This window comes from Mixophyes fleayi, chromosome 4 (assembly GCF_038048845.1).
Source record: "Mixophyes fleayi isolate aMixFle1 chromosome 4, aMixFle1.hap1, whole genome shotgun sequence".
NCBI classification, from domain to species: domain Eukaryota; kingdom Metazoa; phylum Chordata; class Amphibia; order Anura; family Limnodynastidae; genus Mixophyes; species Mixophyes fleayi.
The window spans coordinates 106,709,091-106,731,571 of NC_134405.1; the positions used below are offsets into that span (position 1 = coordinate 106,709,091).

At 38.5% G+C, this 22,481-nt stretch overlaps 1 protein-coding gene across 3 annotated transcripts in view; it reads left to right on the forward strand.

The window, feature by feature from the left end:
- The window catches only part of FBN1 (fibrillin 1), a 192,673-nt gene that overhangs the window by 143,122 nt on the left and 27,070 nt on the right, over nucleotides 1-22,481 (forward strand). For all 3 annotated transcript variants that reach the window (XM_075207977.1, XM_075207978.1, XM_075207979.1), the window contains exons 33-46: nucleotides 3,408-3,530; nucleotides 5,807-5,929; nucleotides 6,383-6,508; nucleotides 7,732-7,854; nucleotides 10,198-10,320; nucleotides 10,802-10,966; nucleotides 11,551-11,619; nucleotides 12,451-12,576; nucleotides 13,163-13,285; nucleotides 13,826-13,984; nucleotides 15,099-15,170; nucleotides 15,266-15,391; nucleotides 16,776-16,898; nucleotides 21,928-22,053. In XM_075207977.1, the coding sequence (XP_075064078.1) occupies nucleotides 3,408-3,530; nucleotides 5,807-5,929; nucleotides 6,383-6,508; nucleotides 7,732-7,854; nucleotides 10,198-10,320; nucleotides 10,802-10,966; nucleotides 11,551-11,619; nucleotides 12,451-12,576; nucleotides 13,163-13,285; nucleotides 13,826-13,984; nucleotides 15,099-15,170; nucleotides 15,266-15,391; nucleotides 16,776-16,898; nucleotides 21,928-22,053 (1,707 nt within the window). The remainder of the gene's footprint in view (nucleotides 1-3,407; nucleotides 3,531-5,806; nucleotides 5,930-6,382; nucleotides 6,509-7,731; nucleotides 7,855-10,197; nucleotides 10,321-10,801; nucleotides 10,967-11,550; nucleotides 11,620-12,450; nucleotides 12,577-13,162; nucleotides 13,286-13,825; nucleotides 13,985-15,098; nucleotides 15,171-15,265; nucleotides 15,392-16,775; nucleotides 16,899-21,927; nucleotides 22,054-22,481) is intronic.

Genomic DNA, 22,481 nt, shown 5'->3' on the forward strand with positions numbered 1-22,481 from the left:
ACAACCTGTGGCTTGGCCTTCAATCTGTTGTGGAACTGGTACCAGAATGCAGTGCCAGTCAACAAGAGCTGGAGAGCCACAGGGTGCCTATGTTTGTATATAGAGCCTTGAACAAAATAGACAATACTACCAATACCCTTTTGTAATTATCTCATGTTGAATAAAGGCAGGGTGGCAACACTGAGTTATGTCCTTGTAGGCTCTTAGTTCTGGAGCATCTAAGTATAAACAATAGTTGTAGGTATTTTTGTCTACAATACAATGACTGCAGCATTTCTAAAATGTTATTTATGTACTACAGTATTTGGATTTAATTTAGACTAAACGTAATTAGAGCAATATCATGTAGTGAGGAAACTTTCAGGCATAAGCCTAAACAATGAATAATTGTCCCTACCTTGTGGTTTGTTGTTGTATATATAACTCCTAATATCATAGTGAAGGAAGATAGAAAATGAGGCCACATACAAAGAATGTGTATATGAGTTGGATCCTTTAACCATGGCCACAACAACATGAGTGGCCCTAGTGGCTGCAATCATTATAATATATATATGTGTGTGTGTGTGTGTGTGTGTATATTAGATTTTCTTCAGCGCCCATTTGTGTAGCTAAATAAGTCTAAAACATGATACGTATACAGTATTTTCCACTGAATGTGTTTCCAATAGATTTATAAGGCTGACAAGATGAGAATAGGCCAAGATGTAACATCACAATATAAGAGAAAAAATAATTCTGATGCTAAACGAATAAAATAAAAATGAAAGATTGAATGTCATTAATTCCCAATATTTCTATAACACCCATGTGAACAAGCTATTGGTGAGTCATATAAAATATTGGAACAGTAACCCATTCTTAAATCATGAGTTACCGCAAATAAACAAAGTGTTACTTTGTATCTAAGTTATTCCATGTGATATTTAATTTTGTGTTTACTGGTGGCTCGGAAAACATTGGCAGTACAATCCTACAGATATTAATAAATCTTATAAATGTTATGTTGTTGCTCTCAAAAGGTCAAGAATGATCCTATTAGTTACTTCTTTTTCACTGTGCAAAATAATGAAATCGGAGAGGCACGATCTATGCTTAATTACTATAAAAACTCTAAGGAGCACAATCAGTATTGTTTGGAGATCTACATAAAAACAGTTTCTAATTTGCACCATCCGCATAATATAAAAACATTTTATTAATACACAATTCATAAAACATAGACTACAGCTCAGTCCAATGCAATTATTAATAAATGGTCTGCTGATGGTGCACTCATCAGTTCTCACAGTGTCCTCTATAGAGTAAGTACACTTTTAAATATAATAAGTCTGCAAAAAAAAAAATGCCGTCATCAATCATAATACAGAATGTTGTTTAAAAAAAAGTTTTTGTCATCAACCTAAGCCTATAGGTTACCATAACCCCATACTCTACCCCGTGCCTTGTGGTGTGGTTTGCCTGCATCCAAGTGCTGGATACTATTGCATATCCCACACATGCACAGCCCTGATCTACCAACTGTACAACCAATTCTTGATCACTTATGCAGTCACTTGAAGAGGAAAAATGGTTTAGAAACTGAACAATGACAACTTTGGGATTGCTTGAGACTTGTACCAAGAAGAAACAATGACTCCCAATATGTCACTGTATTAATGACCTTTTCAGTTTATTTTTGCATTTCCCTGCAGTACCTGCCAAAATTAGCTATTTTGAGCTTCCTTAAATATTAGTTTCCTGTTTTTGAGAGTTTATTTTATTCATTTTGGCTCTGTGTTATATTTGTCCTTACAGCAATGAACACAGAGCAGTGGACCTAAAACAGTGTATAAAATGTGCTTTCTGTTATAGCATTAAAGAAGAAAAATGTGCTTGTTGTTATGATTACATTAATATTTGTACAATGAATAGTGATAATTAACCATGTATCTCCAGGGGCATTCAACACATGCAGGGTAAATTAGCAATAGTTTGTTTCACTATAGAAGGGTGCAAAATGGCTATTTTCCGTGTTAAAGACAGTAGACGTACATGTGTCATTTGCTTTCTTCCCGTGAGACTTTTTAGGGATCTAATAGCATCTTTGGAACCCATAACAGGGGCAACCACAGGATTCCTAGATGAGGTGGTTTCCAAATGCTTGATTGTAGAGGGGGTGTTGCTATCCAATGGAAGTGGTGTACCTAGCATCTAAAAAGAGCTGGTCCTCTTCCAGCCCCCTCTCATTCTCCCTTGTAATGCTGTGTGCAGAGCAGCACAACACAGTATGTTGTTGTCAGGTCATGATGGATAGGTGTGTTTTCATATGCCTGTAAAATGTTTCATACACAGCTCATACAAGTTCATCAGCACAGCATCCGAGTCTTTAGAATTTGTTTTTACAGTTTGGCAAAATAAACTTCATACACTATAGCCAACCAGGTAGCACCCTAGGGTCTGTCTATGAATATATCTTGACACTGATCCTATGGCTATTTTACTACTTTCCTAGAAAAGTCTATCACTGACAGAGTGGGAGCAATGTCTGTGTAAACTGCTGACCTTCACATTATATTACCAGTGACCATAGTTTGCTGCACAGCTGATCATCCAAACTAAGGGGCAGCACTGGCTCTTGCTCTACATTACTTTTCTGACCTGCAAAATGGCTGTTGTTATTAAGGCAAGAGAATAACAAGTACACTGACTGTCATGAACAAATTAGTATGTCTGTCCCCTAATGAGAAGCAGCTCTGCAAAGCTGCAGTTGTGTTGAGGAGATGGGTAACCATCAGTGCAGCATGGAAACACAGTACACGCAGATAGCAATTTTCAGTGACAGATAGAAAGTGAGGTATAACTGTAAAGCTGTAGTCTATAGTAAGTGCGATCCAAGCTGAAAGGGGGGTTCTTGGAAACAGGAACCCCCCCTCATGTGCGCACCTGCATAATCTGTCACGAGCATCAGATAGCACCATCGGACTGGCTGCCTTACACTAGGGGACATGAAGTCACTTTAGTCCTCCACCTACTTTTATTGCTCCCCTGGATGGTAAAAGGTTTCTCATGTTGACTCAGAGACTAATAAAAGTTTTCTTATGTTCCGAGCCAGAGAAGATGGATAAAAAAATGAAATGAATGGTTGTCATATTCTCATTTTAGAAGAGCTGTAACAATCTACAAATACGGATTATTATAATTTCTTTAGGGTGTTCCTGATAACGTTCGCGGTGTATTCACAGTGGATGAACACAGCACTCAGAACACTGCCAACAAACCAGGGAAATCATTACTGTCAGTCTAAAATAGGGACAATAATCTAGCTAGTGAGCGTGTGTTATGAAAACTATTACAAACGTGAATGATCTTTAAGAACTTCTTCCAGACGTCATCATAACTACTCTGTTTTCTGTATATTTCCACAGATATCAATGAATGTGAGATTGGCGCTCACAACTGTGACAGATATGCCATATGTACAAACACCCCGGGAAGCTTTAAATGTAGCTGCAAAGAGGGATGGCTTGGAAATGGGGTCAAGTGCACAGGTGCAGTATCCTCACATTCCTTACAGCTTTCTTCTCCGTTGTGTTTTAACATGTTCTCAATACCGACTTCATAACCCATATCGGGAGGTGGATTTAGCAGCTGGTCGGATGTATGTAAATATCTGAATGTAACTTCCAACACAAGATATAGAGCCTAGTAAATATGTCCACTAGTAAAAGAGGTAGTAGCAATAACAGTATTCTTTGGTTATACGGCTAGGCCTTCGGAATCTCTCCAGAAATTCTTAATCTATAGATCATTTCCGGTACAGTGTTCCTAGTACTCCAATAGTTTTGAAACAGAAAACAGGAACACACATGCAATAATAAGATGCTTCCATTTATAATTGACCCATTCCTTTCCTCCTTTTGGACGCCAACTGTATTCATTTATGTAAAGCATATTTTTTATCCCACTAATTCTGATAATACAGCTAGAGTTACAATTCAGAGCATTAGGAAAATAAGCTCTATGAGTTACAGATTTACAGTGGAAAAATTCCAAAATGTCCTTGGAAAGCCAGGACCCATGGGAGCTCTTAACTTGCTGTGAGTATTAGTTTCACTGCCGTGACAATTATGGATTATATGTAGGTTTTAGATAACAATTTGCAATGATGTAGATGAGTAACAATGCAGATTGCTAATCATGTCTATATATGTGCATGAGCTACTTTGTAGAAGTAATCTGAAACAAGAGAGGATCCCCTAATGGTGTGGGAAAGCTGAGCGAAAGTGCAAGCTGACATATGAGCAGCGCTCAACTGGTACAGCGGGTGGGACCAGACTGATGTCTCAAACACTACAAAGTTCCTATAGTTAATAGAAGCAGCATTTGACTCTCATTATCTCTACGGTATGTCTCTAGAACTGCTTCAAAACAGCCAATGAGCTGTTTTGTAATGTAAAGTATTGTATTATGCCCAATATTCTCTGACAAGGGCCATGGAAGTGTAATATCCATAAAAGCTGCAAATACTTATTTTTTGTTACCCCCGACATCTGTTAAATCTGAGTTTACTTTTGGTTGCATCAGCCACCTAATTCTATATCTGTCTGCATTGACCCCACACACAGGGCCGGATTAAGGGAATGGAGGCCCCTGGCCTAAGAGGGCCTCCATTCCCCCGTGAGGCCCCCCTGTGAGCCCCCCCCCCCCCCTGTGAGGCCCCCCCTGTGAGCCGCCCGCCACCCCCCAAGCGCTTACCTCCTCCTCCTGTTACTGTAGTCCTTCCGCGGCGCGCTGTAAGTTCCTTATTGAGGAGATCTCGTGAGAGTGAGACTCATAGTCTCACCCTCACGAGATCTCCTCAGTAAGGAGATTACTGAGTGCCGAGGAAGGACTACAGTGACAGGCTCAGCAGCATTGATCGGGCTGGGGGCCCAATCAATAATGCGGCTGAGCACTTTCAAGGGCCCCCTGGATGCCCGAGGCCCCTGGGCTGTAGCCCAGTTAGACCTCAGGTTAATCCGGCCCTGACCACACAGCACAATACTTTTTTCTTTTTCATGTGCACAAATGACTACTTTGTCGCAGCCTCTTACTTCTGGGAAGTTTGAACAGAAACAGAGCAAGTTAAAATATTCAAAAATGATTACAGAATACATTATTAAAAATGAACATTTCAAACACCCTAGAAATGTGTGTCCAAGTTAAACCCATTCATCTTAGGGAAAAGGAGAGGCCCAAGGCAGCTTGGATTTGTTTCTGGTAGATCATGTCAAACAAATCTAGTGGATTGTTACTAAAGTGATAGATCAGGGTGGATGAAGCTTATTTAGATTTTTGCAAGGTATTTGCACACATCAAATAAGCAACTGAAAATCCTTGGATTTGTCTCAAAGAGAGTGGAATGTATAAAGTTTAGGATAAAGAACAGGAGACAGGAGTGTGGTAGTCCTTGGTGTGAGCCAAGGTGAAGGGCTGGTAACAATCGGTGGAGGTAAAAATAAACAAACAATAGTGTTAGTAACAGCATAAATCGAAAAGTAAAGGATATTATCTCAGCAGGAAAATAGGCAGTATATGGTAGTGCTGAGGCCAATACTCACATTTTAATACCATCTTATATTACTTTTTTAGAATGTGTCACATTGTAAAAAACAAGTTGTCAGCAGAGGAGCTAAAAATTGGGTTGGGACTCAGTCTTCTCCATTTGCCACAAAATTGTGTGATCGTGGTAACACTTATTGTACCTTACATTGTCCTACATTGACTGAGTTATAGAGATGGTTTGATGGAAGCACAATATCAATTTGAATTGTTATTTTTGTAGACATTGATGAATGTGCGAATGGGACACATTCGTGTAGTCCTCATGCAAATTGCAAGAACACCCTGGGATCATATCGATGTATATGCAAGGAAGGATTCTCAGGAGATGGACTTGTTTGCACAGGTAAGCCTGTATCTGGACTTCCTTTTAGAATTGGGTTTTCTTTACTGTTAACTTCTCTTTTTCTAGTTATTTTTGTTAGAAGCCTTTAGATTTCTGTTCCGTGGTGGGATAGAACCAACCTTTAGGCAGATCATTTAATATAATCATACTTCCATTGTGATCTCCATTTTCATGATGGTTGTTGTTTTCTTGGTGAGATCACTAAATAGATTAGCAGAGGTATTACATTGTTTGTTTGGTAGATGGATTGTGCATTTATATTGCCAACAAATAACTCATCCTCGTTAGAATGAAGCCACATTTTTAATTACAGCAAGAGGGAAAGACGTTTCAGCTTTCATAACGCACTGTGTACTGCAAACTGTGCCAAAGTATCCAAAATCTTAATCATGCATATAACCCTATAAGGGAAGCAAAACACAGTTTAATAAAGCTGTCTGCCCTTTTGAACAGATATTGATGAGTGCACGGAGAATTTGAATCTATGCGGAAATGGTCAGTGCCTGAACGCCCCAGGAGGATACCGCTGTGATTGTGATATGGGATTCTTACCGAGCGCTGATGGGAAAGCATGTGAAGGTAAGATGGCTTAAAATGTATATTATATGGACAGGATGGACAGCAATATAAAAAAGAACACATGCTTATGTTAAAGAACACCATACCTATCAAATGCACTGATTGTCTTGAAACAGTGTACAATCGACCTGTGGAAGTAGCCATGATGTATATAGGGGGCCTGGATGGGTGAAATTATGGCATGGCTGGTCAGATCTGAGGCATGGTCAGTGGCTTCCTTTGCCTAGTGCATAATGCAGCCTTAACATTAGGATGTATGTATACTGGACAAAGGAAACTGCATTGCACTGAGACACCATTGCACAATGATACCCTGTATTCCACACAGATTCCCCAGTTATGGACATAGAAACAGGAATACAGACATCTCCTTGTTGCATAGACAACCCCTTCCCACCATTTCACAGAGATCCCCCCCATTTGCTGTTATCCAGCAATGCATCCACCTCTGCCTGGCCATGGTTACAAGTGCTTATCATTATAGAGATGATCATAGCCGTGAAAGAGCCCTGAAACTCCACTCATGTTGAGATTCCAGGAAGAAGTGGACCGCACCATTGGGACTCTGAACACTGGGCCCTTCTGCTCAATTTAAGAGCTGTCAGGGTGGGGAAGAGGGTTTGGATACCAGCTGTGCTATGAGCCACAGCAGAGGTGCCAGAGATAAGTAGATGCTACAGCACTGAGTGTGGTTCTAGTGTATATCAATGACACTCATGTAAGATAATTTGTTTGCTCAGTTTGTATAAAACTCAACCATGGTTAAAAATTGAACATTGTTTGACTCATGAGCTGGCAAAATAGCCATGAATACTCCATATGTAGCAAACGAGGTACATTATGAAACATTCTAAAGTTTTCAAATTAACCGCATGTGGTTGGGTAATATTTTCAGATCCGATGTTTATGACAATTTAGGCTTAAATCAGTTTTCTAAATGAATGTAAATTAGATATCCATTCCAGCAGTCAATGGAGAGTAGCTTCAGTGTGGTGGGTGGATTATGTACATTATGTTACCATCTTGTGACCACTTTTCAACCTTCCGTACAACGGAACGTTTAGAATTAGCAGTGCTGAACATTTCAGTTATACTTTGAAAGTGGGACAGTACAGTATTTTTTATTTATGTAATAATTGCGAAGAAGTGTTTTATCTCATATTCTAGTAATTTTAATGTATATTATTCATTAGATTTCTCTAATTATGATGCTTTATCTTTAGATATTGATGAGTGTGCTCTTCCCAACATCTGTGTTTATGGCACTTGCAAAAATCTACCGGGTCTCTTTAGATGTGACTGTGACGTAGGATATGATCTGGACAGAAGTGGTGGTAACTGCACAGGTAAGATCTTGATATTTTAGTTCCTGAGGTGCACAATTGTCCCATTCCGATACATACCGAGATGCCAGATCTATAATATAAAATATTTCCATTATTCACATTTGATTTGCTTCAGTTCATCACTCATTGATGAGAGATATTCACTGTTGAGATAACATGTGTATGTGTTGCCTGGTTTAAATGAGTTTAATAAGTGAGGCATACATATATTATACAGGTAGTAAATGTGCATTGACTGGGGTATGTCAATATAGCAAGCTGATTTTTTTGTTATTTAAAGATCTTCGTACATGTTTTTTTCTATGAGCAGTCTTTTTATTGGTTGTTCCTCAATACAAAAAAAGAATAGCAACAGTGGTAGATATCCCTAAGTTGCAATATCTGAGCTAGGGTACTATACCTTTCCCACTGACAACACCCTCATTTCAGTAACGCCCACCAGCATATTATTCAGCCATAATGACCAATTTTATAGCCAAGATGACCAGCTTATGGTCCAGTGTATAATATAATATTCTCAAATAGCAACACATAATACAACCCCGTACTCAGTATACTTTGGCCACTTGCTCAGTAAATAGTTTAGCTCCAAATGCCCTCTTGTGTTTTTCTACTCAGGCAAACCATATAGGCTGCAGAAGTTCACTGCATGAAACAGCCAAAGCATTAGTAACCAGTTACAGTGCAGGGTTGTAGCAGCTCCTTTGAATTTCTGCACCCATCAGGCCTGGTTTATTTTAGCCGAAGCACCGGAGGAGACATTTCTTTATGAAGATATTGAGAGGCTCACTGCAATATTGTGGCTTTTGCAGACTGCTGTTATGTATATTGCAGTACATTATTATTATTATTATTATCGTTTATTTGTAAGGCGCCACAAGGTTTCCGCAGCGCCGTACATGGTACAAACAGTAGACTATACAGGGTAAAACAGTACAGAACAATAAACACAAAGTACCAGTACTTCAGAAACTCCAGGCAGGCAAATACAGTAGAGACGGAGCGGAAGAACAGGTATGGAGACAGGAGGGAAGATGGGCCCTGCTCATACTAGCTTACATCCTAAGGGAGGGTAAACTTAATCAGGTACATAAGGGAGCCAGTGAAGCAACGGGGAGAGAGATGAGGGGTCAAGGGAGGATGAGCAGAAGAGATGAGAGGTTAAATGGATGGTTGGTAGGCCTTAAGGAACAGGTGAGTTTTAAGTGCCCGCTTGAAGGAGCACAGATTGGGTGAGAGACGAATGGAGCGAGGGAGGTCGTTCCAGTGAAGGGGGGAAGTACATGTCATTATATAATTAAGAATTCATTAGACAATTTACACTACTGTTTTATGTTTCTAGGACTTACAGTATTTAATGATATGTAAATATTGTGACTGCTAGTTATGAGTGCTTGGCACTCATAACTAGCATGTGTACATTACCCTGTTGCCTTCCTCAGTACTTCACTTATATGAATAGTATAATAAATAGATTCCAGCTGAGGCGGCACTTAAGGATTTAAGACAAATTGTAGTTTGTATCAAATGGGTGTATTTAATCATCTCCAAACTTTCAGTATAGTACTTATATATATATATATATATATATATATATATATATATATATATGTCCCTGAGGAAAGTACCATACCGAAATGTTGGAATGGATTAAAAACACCCTTTTGATACAAACTACAATTTGCCATAAAGCCTTGAGTATATATATATATATATATATATATATATATATATATATATATATATATATGTTTAGACGGCTGCACTTCACACACTTCAGCCAGGTAAATCACACCAGTCTAGTGTCTTGGTTTAACAAACCTCAGTTAGATTTATTCTCCAGGCATAAAAATAACCAGAAAGAAAAGTCTTTGCCTGTCCCGCTTCTACCTTAACACACAGGAACACCCTCTCTCCTGTGAAGGAACTTGTGTTCCACACACATACAAAATACAGAAATTACTGGTCATCATTTGTGGTGTTTCTCAGAAGGCATCCAACCTCCTCCCCAGGTCTGAGAGTCTGATTAAGCCTTTTACCAGCACATCGTAGGTGCAACTCCTGATTACCAAGCACTGATACATGTAGCTTGGAAGACCAGAAATGGGCCTCATGAACGGAGCCCAACCTTCTTTCTCCATTCATACCCCAGGGACCTTTATACCGGCTCTTCCTTTAGCTGGTATAAGGCTACACACAAAAACAATCTCCCTGGGGGTTTTAAAACACACCAGACAGAAAGCCTGGGACATATACCTCTACTATCCACCACTTGCCCAGTGCTTCTGTCACAATATTTCCCTCTGTTCTCCCACTCTCTATATATATAATGTTTCATTTCAGATGTGGATGAATGTGCTGATCCAACGACATGTATTAGTGGAACATGCGAGAATACTCCCGGCAGTTACAAGTGCGAATGTCCACCGGATTTCCAGCTTAACCCCACTCGAGTTGGATGTGTTGGTATGAACTTATGAACATATGTTAGTTGCAGAATGTAGTAAACACTTTGACTTACTATAGGAGCAGGTGAATATATTATTCATACTTTATACACATATCAAAGGGTTGGTCCACAGCGTCCATGATCTGAAGCTAGGAGCTTCCAACAGGGTATAACAATCCCATTGTACATCTTCCCTAGAGCTTTATGGAGCTCTATTGAACATAAGTTAGGGTATTGATAACCCTTTTAGGTGCCTTGTAAATTTTGGTAAAAAAAGATTATTGTTTTTCTTACTAAATTAAACATTTAGACAGACAGCTTTTGAATGTTTTACCTTTCCGCATCTGTGTTCATTGGTGGTTTTGGAGTATAGAGAGTCACAACTTTACACCATGGCATTTTACATTAATATTAAATAAAATGAATACTAAGTTTTTGGGAAGCTGCAAATTTATCAAATAGTAATTATAATAAAATTGTATCTTCCTTCTTTAAAAGATACTCGGTCTGGCAACTGTTACCTGGAGGTAAAGCCACGGGGAGATAATGGAGACCTGGCCTGCAGTAATGAGATAGGCGTTAGTGTGTCCAAGGCCTCATGCTGTTGCTCACTTGGGAAAGCCTGGGGAACACCGTGTGAGCACTGTCCTTCTGCAAATTCAAGTAAGTAATGTCTGTAAAGCCATGATTTACATATCTGCCTTTTGTTCTTTAATACTGGATTGGCACCTTTATTATCATGCCAAACTAACAACACATTGTTCTGTGTCATCTGCTTCTTATTGGACTCCCCCTTGTGTTTTGCACTCAGCGTCTTTTTCATAAGCGTTTCCCAATTTTTTCCAATGTTTTGCCCTTGTTAAGATACTAAATAACTTATGATTGTAGTACCAAACAGGAGCTGTCTTCTTTTCTAGTGTTGTGTCCATGTCTTTGTTTTCTCATTTTAAATACATTGGTTTACATGTGTTGAATTATGCTGAGGTGGTCCTGGTTCATTCCAGTAGTGAGATATGCTAAGCCTCAAAAAACAAGGAACACCCTCAAGTTTGATCCACTACATGTAGCTCAAGTTATTATCTATAACAGAAACTTAATTTAGTGCTGGAGACAGCAAATTGCCTTGCAAGTCTACAGTGGTATTTATACTTCTAGGTAATACTACTGGATTACCATTTTTAAGAACAAAACCATAAGGAAGACTATTTGTGCAATATAAATAATACAAAGTCTACATTATTTTGCAGGTGACTATAAAATTTTGTGTCCTGGAGGAGAAGGTTTCAGACCGAATCCTATTACTGTTATTTTGGAAGGTAAGCTATATATTTTTTTTTTATTTTAAATGTCTGTAGAGTGATAAATATCAAAACTGGACAGGGAAATTTCAAACGTTATTCTGGCAGGTCATTTGCAATTCATACACAAAATTATATATAGTTAATTCCTTAAAGACCCACTACCACATTTTCACCTTGGGCTTTAAACTTGCACTGTTTTTCTACAATGACAGTCCGGGACTCCAAAGTGATGGTCAGCAACTGTTATATTTATTTCTCACCCCTCGATCACTTCTGGTCAGTGTTTACTAGAATGTCCTCATCCTGTATCCCCCTAAACATCACATGATCACCGGGGCCCCCATGCAGGAGACAGAGCTACTCTGGCTAAGGCGACCCAGATTCGCTCTCATAGTAAAATACATACAAATATAACTGTATCAACTGTAATTGGAGCTGTTATGTCATCTCCATTGGCAGAAAAAACAGGTGCTGTAAAAATGAAAACAATATTTGTATTGTTGTAGTGCTCCCCCCAAGATTTATTCTGACATAAAAACAATAATAAAAATTAAAAAACTAGATACAGAAATAAATAATAAAGGAAAGAAAAATGTTTTTTGTTTTTTTTTTAATAAACAAACAATACACATTCGTAGCCCCTTTAACTTGCTCTACACTAGAGGAAAATCCATATATTAGGTATCAAAATAGATGGGAGAAATAGGGGAACATGTTTTAAGACTATTTGTATTGGTGCACTAATTACTTGATATATAATAATCAAGTGTATAATTATGGAAACATGTAGTTTTTTATTAATTTTACTCTGACACAGCTTACGCAACTTCTGTACTTTTGTTCTAGATATTGATGAATGTTTGGAGCTGCCCGGTCTATGCCAAGGTGGAAAGTGCATAAACACCTTTGGTAGCTTCCAGTGTCGTTGTCCTCCTGGCTTTTTCCTTAATGAAGACACTCGTGTCTGTGACGGTATGTAGAGCCTTTCCATATACAGGCAGGTTGCTGTATCATGCTCAGGACACTGTCCAAGGAATGTTTCTGGTAAAGATTCTAGCACTATATTTTCAATTCTGTCAACTATTTAATTTGATCATGAAAAGGCCAATATATTTCTTAACTGCCTTGATATTAGTCATGGCAAAGCTGGCAAACTTTGATTTTGCAAACACGCATATAGGTGACTCAATGTGAACCTATACAGCCGTATGTTTATGATTATTATAATAGAGAATCACCACTTCAGACAATGGTGGAATGGAAATAGGAATTAATAAAAAATGTTTCCTCATAATGCCTCCTCCTCCAAATCTTTCTGCTTTATACAGAGGATGACACCTAATTATAACATCCCTCTTACTGCTACTTACTCTTTGTCTGTTCCTACATCTATACAATAATACTTGTTTACCTTGGTTTAATCTGGAATATTAACAAACCTTTGTGTTACTTAGCTTTAGATTATAGTTATTTTAAATAGTCTTAGTAAAGCTTCAGAGATGGGTTTACTGGTTCTGCAATATATCTAATGCGCATGCACATATCGTTTGTGTTTAAGATGTCAACGAATGTGAGCAGCCTGGAATATGTGGTCCTGGAACTTGTTACAACACTGTTGGAAATTACACATGTATATGTCCGCCTGACTACATGCAAGTAAATGGAGGAAACAATTGTATGGGTAAGATGGGCTTCTAATAGAATTGTCTATTCCTAGATGAGTTCACCAGGTACAAATATCGAAATCTTTTATTTAGTATGAATGCCCGTCTGGTACAGTCTCGTCTTTGCCCACATGGCCGCCTGACTCTCCAGCTAAGCTCCGGATGACTTCATTTACATTAGCTTTCACATGTTTGCTGAAATAACAGGTTGTGGTTTGCTAGATTTATAAACAGTTATGAAAGTACATCCAAAAAAGTATGTCAAACTATAAAGATAAATACAGTCAGGCTTTATTAGGCTTACAGTTCTTATCCAGCTTCAAGTATCCACACGTTCAAACAATACATCTTGCAAAAGAAAGCATTTTAATGATACATCTTAGAATTGTTTTATTACATTTTTAAGCGCAGTTCAGTTTTACGTTATTTCACTTGGGAAAATATTTTATTCTATTTAGTCTAACTCTAGACAAATGAACGGTCACCCGAGTGATAAAGTGGGCATTGGCTTATTTTACCACAGTATATGAAGTGTTTTCTGTATACTTTATGTGTAGACATGAGAAGGAGTCTGTGCTTCAGGAATTATAATGCCGACAATCAAACCTGTGATGGAGAATTGCTTTACAACATGACGAAAAAAATGTGCTGCTGCTCGTACAATATTGGGCGTGCATGGAACAGACCCTGTGAGGAATGTCCTTTACCAAGTACTGGTGAGTGTGACAAGGTTTTCTTCATAGTGCAAGGTATAGCCACATGTATGTAGACTGTTTTGCTATTATGATATAAAGTTGAACCAGAAATTCCATAATAAAGAAACCAGTGCCGGAACTACCATTGGTCCAGCAGGTACGGTGCACCGGGGCCCATGGAGATAATAGGGCCCGCTGCACGGGGAACTAGTGAGCTGTGGTCCCCGATTCCCTCCCCCTCCTGCTTCTTTGCATCGGGGCCCACAGCTCGCTAGTTCCGCCTCTTAAAGGAACATTACTATACAACAAGTTTTCTCTGAAGTGAATTCTAACATTTTTTGGGGTATATTTAAGAAATCACGGTAGTGCACTATCGTGCACTTACCGTGAAAATCAGGTCCCGATGTGCCCTCCGCAAATTTATTAAAGGTGCATCGCAGCAGATATCATGGATATCTGCTGCTTTGCACTCCTGATCGTTTTTGCGAGCAGTCACCATTCAAAAGTATGGTGACTGCTCTGGCCGCAATCTAGCAAGTCCGTCCCAAATTTTTTTTTTTCGGGAACTTGTCTTGATAATGTACGCCTTATCAAAATTGAAAGTTTTCAGTGCTGACAGCTCTGCTCCGAAGAGCAGAGCTGGACAGCGCATGTGTGGAGGGATCACATGATCCCTCCCTGTCACTCACAGCTCGTTGCAGAGACAGAGAGGGGATCTTTGTGCGCATGTCCAGTTCTTGGAACTGGACATGCGCAATTGAAGAATGAAGAGAACGAGGAGAAGACCCGGAGACCGCGCTTCGGAAGAGGGGGGTAAGTGTGATTTTTTTTATCACAGAAACAGCAGTTTTTCGGAACTGCTGTTTCTGTGATCTGTTCATAAATTTGAGAAATAGTTCAATCCTTATCCATGCGATAAGGATTGATAACTATTTCTCACTTTTGCCGAACATTGATAAATGTGCCCTTTTGTGTTTTACAGTACAAGGTACATTATTCTTTATAATACGCACCTTGTATTAGGTAATCCTCATATACAGGCAATTTAGAGGAGGGACACCACTAGTCTAAGATGTTTTATAAATGTCGCTGTCACATCTGTAATATAATTGTAGTTTTATTATTTTCTCTACAGATGAGCTTGCTGCACTCTGTGGAAGTGCTCGGCCTGGCTTTGTCATTGATATTTACACAGGACTGCCAGTTGGTAGGTATAGTATTGACTTGTTGGGTGTATTTTTTGTGTTGTTTTGATCACACTACTGAAAAAAAACTATAATGTCCTTCTTTCTTTCTCCTCAGATATTGATGAATGCAGAGAGATCCCTGGGGTTTGTGAAAATGGTGTTTGTATAAACATGGTGGGGAGCTTCCGATGTGAATGCCCGATGGGATTTACCTACAATGACAAGTTGCTGGTCTGTGAAGGTAAGAGCACAGACAAATTTCTTTACTTTCAAAAAGAACAGCAAGATGTCTGTTATAAAATGGCTGACAAGACACACTGCCGACTTCCCGTCATGTGCACAAATCTCCAGGCACAGCTGTTACAACAACTTAAAACATCATAAGTATGGGCCTGATTCATTAAGGATCTTAACTTAAGAAACTTCTTATTTAAGTTTCCTGGACACAAAACCATGTTACAATGCAAGGGGTGCAAATTAGTATTCTGTTTTGCACATAAGTTAAATACTGACTGTTTTTTCATGTAGCACACAAATACTTGTTAGCTTATTTGTACACTGACATTTAAAGTTGATATTTGTGTGCTACATGAAAAAACAGTCAGTATTTAACTTATGTGAAAAACAGAATACTTATTTGCACCCCTTGCATTGTAACATGGTTTTGTCAAGGATACTTAAATAAGAAGTTTCTTAAGTTAAGATCCTTAATGCATCAGGCCCTATATCTTCGTTCTTCTCCAAGGAGGTTGCTCTAATAGCAAAATATCAGTAAACAAGGCGTAATTTTTGGGTCTTAGTTAAAATAAAAAATACATGCTGTACATTATGTATTTGACTTCAAGAACAAAACTTTGCAACGTACTTGTGGTGCGTATAACACTACTCTGAAAAGATAGAATATATAGTTCAGTTATTGCACGCAAAATTATTTTCCATTTGCCTAATCAGTATTGAAGTGGAATATAGTCCATGTGGTGTATACTCTTCAGGCGAGTATTTCAGTAGTAAATATGTCTCACACACAACAGATACACAACATGAAGGCTGCTGGAATGCAGTCTACAGTCAAGGTCAGCACAGTGTTTTTCCTATCTCCAGCACATCAACAACGATGTAGCTGTAAAAGTTTGAATCTCAAAAACTGAGAGATCCCATGCTGTAAATAAAGTGGTAGAATATTTGGCAATATGTAAACACAGCAGATGCTTCCAGGGGGTAATAGTACCATTCATAAAGTTTCTGTACACACAGAGAGTCAGTCATGGTGGAAAGAAGGGGGAAATGCTCTAACTGTAAAAGCAAACAGGACTCCAAAGGAGGATAAACAGGATATTTATCCCTCTTGTTGCCACAGACACTTTTGATGCAGTGAAATACAGAACATATTAGAACACTGCACAACTGCAAATATGGGTCAAGATTTCCATATCCTGGCCACGTACTTCAGTATGAATTCAGAATGTTGTAGTTTTACAGATCTCGTTTCTATCTATTTGATCTGTATATAACAGTATAGTTTTTTTTCAGAAATATAATATAAAATGCCAAAGTGGGTTGTAGGTTTTTTTTCTTTAGGGGGGAATGATAAAATTCATGTATGTGATATTGTTGTTTGTTGACAGACATTGATGAATGCCAGAATGGACTAGTATGTCAAGCGAATGCAGACTGTGTTAATACAGCAGGGAGCTACCGCTGCGACTGCAAACCTGGCTACAAGTTCACATCCACGGGACAGTGCATCGGTGAGACGTTATGTAATGCATGGCCTAGATTGTACTGTTCGCACTTGTTTTGACTTCATTTCACAGCATCCTCAGCTGTAATATTATTCCACCAATGATAATCGTAGCAGTTTGCCATGAATGGAGCATTTTTGTATTTTACTATATTTTATTTGTGCTTTTTTTCTACTTATATACATTTTATTTATTGACATTTTTTATTATAATACATACTGACAACAGGGCAAGTGTTGGAAGATGATAAGTAATTGTACTGTCACACAAGCTAAGGCTAGCAGGTTTTGGAACATAAAAGGATATAAACTTTTGCGCACATGATCCTTACATCTTTTTAAACCATTCTCTGTTTAAGCCACACTCCTCATACTCTTTGCACTATCATACTACCACATAGTAGTGTTCCATCTGCACATTTCTTGTAATTATCAATGCCCAGCATGTAGTAATAATTCTTAGATTATAAATATATCCTGAGAAATACAGCATATCAGACGTACAGAAAAAGAGAACGGCACTGTCCAGTTGTATATACATATAATTTAATAAGGAAATATTTAAATACACTAAGACATGGTAAATACTGCATGTGCTCTTATCTCTACAGGAGGCCCATTATTTGTATTAGTATATGTTGCATACCTAAGAAGAATCTCTTATACCTGAAATTTAAAAGCAGATACTCCCATTTATCTTTTTATGCTTGCATTACTAAATGCAATGCTGCCGTCTATTGCTATAGGTTACACTTATTCTTATTGTATTTATTTAGCCTATCATACACCAGCTTGATGATACTCCCTCTAGGTGTTCTACCAGTTAGAGTCCCATCTCCACTTTGAGTCTCACTAGCTCATATTCTCTCACCATTGCCCTCCTCCTCTAGATTGTAAGCTCTCAACAGCAGAGGGCCCTCTCTACCTTCTGTATCACATATGCACCTCCTTCATTGACCTAATATGTACTTGTTATATTTTTATGTATGATTTGTATTTTGTATGATTTGTCATTCCTACTGTCTGGTGCTGCACAGTGTTGTGATGCATGTGACATAAGGCTGCAGATGGCCTTGCTCCTAAGAGTTTACATTCTAGTGGAAATGAGAGTACAGTTGGGGAGAAAGTTGTGACTAAGGTTGGAGTTTGGGATATCAGGGTGACCATTGTGGTGTTTGGGGGTGAGTCAGGTGTTTGTTGAGTAGGTTTCAGAGAATAGGTTGGTTTTTCAGAAAGTGTTAATGCTTTGGAGGCTTGTAGAAGGTCTGATAAGGCATGATAAGTAATTTTATGAGTGGGTAGTGGAACTGGAGATGTCTTGTAGACTAGGGAAGAACAGGAAAATCATAGGTCAAAGGCAGAGGGGGTGAGGGAGAGTTCTTTGAGGTGAGGATTAAGATGTTGGAAGGGGTAAAGCTCAAAGCTTTGTAGGTAAGGGTAAGGATATTGAATTGGATTCCTGAGGGTATGAGGAGCCAGTGCAGGTAGGGATTTGCAAAGTGGACATGTTGAGCTTCAGATAGCATTAGGATAGCGTAATGATAACTGGTCACACAAGACAGGAAACAGGGGGAGTAATAAGTGGAGGAAAGGTATATTTGGTGTTAACTGCATACAGGAGGCTAAATTTCATTGAGATAAGAGGTGTACAACAAGAAGAGTAAAGTGCCAAGAATAGAGCCTTGTGGGTCCTCAAAAGTTAGCGGCAATGGACAAGAGGAGGTAGCGGAGGTGGCGACACTGAAGAAGTAGTTCAGAAGATAGGACCTATGCCAGGAAAGCCGTGATAAGAGAAAGAGGGTTAGGCAGTTGTAAACAATCTAATCAGGTGTCTTAGAGAAAAGGAGGAGAACAGAAACAATGGAGGTTTTAAGAGAGTGGTTGGGTGAAGAAATGGCTTATTCTGGATTGGTGAGATGAGTGTGTGTATGAAGAAGGAAGGCACTGTGCCAGTAGTGACACAAACGTTGAACAGGTGTGCTAGAGTCTGATCAACACTTGTGAAGATGCAATGGAAAAGTTGAGAGGGGGTGGGATCGAGCAGGAAAGTTATGAGTTGATAAGGTGAGAGTAGTGTAGAGACCTCATACACAATCACAGCAAAGAATTAACTTAGAGTGGGTGTGAAAGAGCAGGGGAAGGTATGTGATTTTTGAGGGCCCTGATGTGGAGAGGCAGCAAAATAGGGGCGGACAGTGAAGTGATACGGGAGAGGAGTGGTTCTAGGGGTGGTGAGAAGCAGAGTGTGTCAAGGTCATGTAGGTATCTTTGTGTGCTTTACATTTTCGTGGGTGGCAAGAGAGAGAGTGGGAAAGCAGTAATATAAAGAGCACAAACGAGACAAGATATAGTGTCCCATTACAGTGGATGAAAGGTGTGGACCACTGGGAGAGACCAAGAGAGGAGGTGAGGGAAAGAGGTTTTGAGGCAGTGGAGATTGTAGTGTTTACTTTCTTTTTAATCAAGTACAGTAAGAGCATACTCGGTGGGCTTTGGATTTTTTTAGAGGATATGTTTCTTATTAAGTAGCAGGCCCTGGGCATTTTTACAATATTAAATGTGCTGTCATCAGTGCTTGATCTATTATTGCTATGGGTTATCTGCTCTTTCACACCACTGCGCAAGTAGAGAAATAAAACCGAAAATATGAAAATCCCTGGCAGCAGTCTTGTCCTACCTGGCCAGAAGACCACTCCCGTCCCAACACAAGATGTCTAAGTGAAACATTGGGCTCTTTTCCCAGGTCTCTGAGCAGATGACTCAGGTTTAACTAGATTCAAAAACTGAGAACATTTACAAAACTTTTCTCCACACCCACAGCAGAAGATCTGCTATCAACAGTAAAGAAAAATCTAATATGTTGCATGAAGGATGTACTTTATTCCCACCTTCTGCTCCAAGTTTGTAAACTAAAGCCTTCATATTTCCATCCCTTTCTCTTCTTATGGGGAAGTCTGTTATTCTGGACTTTCTCCTTTATCAACAGGGTGTTGATATATACTCTGTTGAAAATACTTTGAGGTGGTTGTATAAAGATGTTTATAATTTCGCTCACAACTTCTATTGTAACAAGCCCAGTGGAACAGGAAAGCTCATGAAATATCAGATGTGAAGAACAATATCAGTGATCGCATTGGCAAGTCATACACCTTCCTGCCATTCTCCTTATACTCATTTGATAAGTGTTCAGGGAACCAACCTGACTAGCTCTCATGGAGTTTGCGCTCATTACAGGAAACTCCTGATATAGAACATTATAGTTATGTTAATTTTCATGATATTGGGTGCATGTAGAGGTGAAATATTGTTTGGAAGTTAGCAGGTCACTTTACATATAAAACCTGATATGAATGGACTTTTTTGATATTCCTGTACAATATTGCTGTAATGTCAGGCCAGGATGAAAATAATTCTTTGGCACAAACCACAAACGAAATGTAGGTAAAGAGCAATATTGTGAGCAGAATTCACAACTCTTAGGGGTATATTTACTAAATGGCGTGTTTGAAAAAGTGGAGATGTTGCCTATAGCAACCAATCAGGTTCTAGTTATTTATTTAGTACATTCTACAAAATGACAGCTACAATCTGATTGGTTGCTATAAGCAACATCTCCACTTTTTCAAACCCCCAGTTTAGTAAATATACCCCTTAGATGCAAAATAGTACTTCTAATGGAACAGACTGGATTTAGCTTTGACTTACTGTCTGGTGTTTATAGTCCTATAAGTATTGGCATTGAGGATTTTATAGTGGTCAGTGTAGATCTGTCTATGATATTGAGGATCTTATAGTGATCAATAGACTCTGTTTATGATATTGAGGACCTTATAGTGATCAATATATCTGTCTATGACATTGAGGACCTTATAGTGATCAATAGACTCTGTCTATGATATTGAGGACCATATAGTGATCAATAGACTCTGTTTATCATATGGAGAATCTTATAATGGTCAGTAGATCTGTGTATGATATTGAGGAACTTATATTTGTCTATGACATTGAGGACCTTATAGTGATCAATAGATCTGTCTATGATATTGAGGACCTTATAGTGATCAATAGATCTGTCTATGACATTGAACACCTTATAGTGATCAATAGAATCTGTTTATGACATTGCGGATCTTATAGTGATAATAGAATCTGTTTATGATATTGAGGACCTTATAGTGATCAATAGACTCTGTCTATGATATTGAGGACCTTATAGTGATCAATAGAATCTGTTTATGACATTGAGGATCTTATAGTGATAATAGAATCTGTTTATGACATTGAGGATCTTATAGTGATAATAGAATCTATTTATGATATTGAGGATCTTATAGTGATCAATAGATCTGTCTTGTCTGTATTTACACAGCACTGGGTAACGTACCACAGCTGGAAGTGCCATGAGTAGTGTAGGCCATGATCAATAGATGAGTGCTTACCCTACTGCAGACTACAGTGGTTTTACCGACAGTCAGAATTTGAATGGAAAGTCCCAATGAAATGGCTCCAAACATAGTTTGCAGCTTATCTTTTATATTGCATTGCCTTTTCCAGCAGTTTATACAATCCCTGGCCATTTTCTCTCAGAATACTAGGGAATTGTTTGAAGGAATGAAACTGAGCTATTGGCCCCGGCTTTGTTCTGCTATCCCTTATTATTTTAAAAAAATTGTGAGATCCGGTCCAGGGACTATTTTAGGAGGATAAGCGTTCTTTTGTTGTTTGATCAAAATAAAGTCCTTGAGATATCACTAAACATAAAGTTACTACATGTTTACCCTGGTGATCAGCACTTCTGTTCTCATTATTGAAGGACTGTGGTTTGTAAACAATTTGATGGTGGAAATAAATATTGTTTACAAAGAAGGAAACATGACATCCATTGACAAATCAAAACAGTATGTTCATCACTTCACTGACTCCATTCATGTTTGGTAGTAGGAGGCATAGAAATGTTATTGTATTTCCTGTTTTGCACATGTCTTTATGTTGCTAATCATACAGATCTGTTTGGTTGTCTGTTTCTCTTTATAAAGATCGCAACGAGTGTCAGGAAATTCCAAACGTTTGCAGCCATGGAGTATGCCATGACAAGGTTGGAGGATATTACTGCGTTTGCAACAATGGATTTAAAGCCACTGATGATCAGACGATGTGTCTGGGTGGGTAGGAATCCTGATATTTTTCGTTATATTAGCAAATGTATTTTCAATCTTAAAATGTCTAGTTATAGAAACGATCATTCCTATGGCCAACACTTCCTCTATCTTACTCCTGTAAACTGATTAATCGTCATTTTATGCTCTTCGGCCTCCACCTTATCAATAATCAGTAATGTGTTATCAGCCTTTCAGCACCAAGCTTTTAATACAAACGTAGACTTACATTTCCTGCAGTAAGCAAGCTATAAATTAATATACACTGTTTATAGTTACACTTTATTTTCACTGTATTTTACAATATTAAAGTGAATCTCAACCAGATTTTGTTGAAGAGGAAGATGGACAATTCTATCTTACTGTTTTCTAAACTGTCAGAACAGCTTTGAGGAGTTGCTTACTGACGTTACCATACTTCTGTAAAAGTTCCA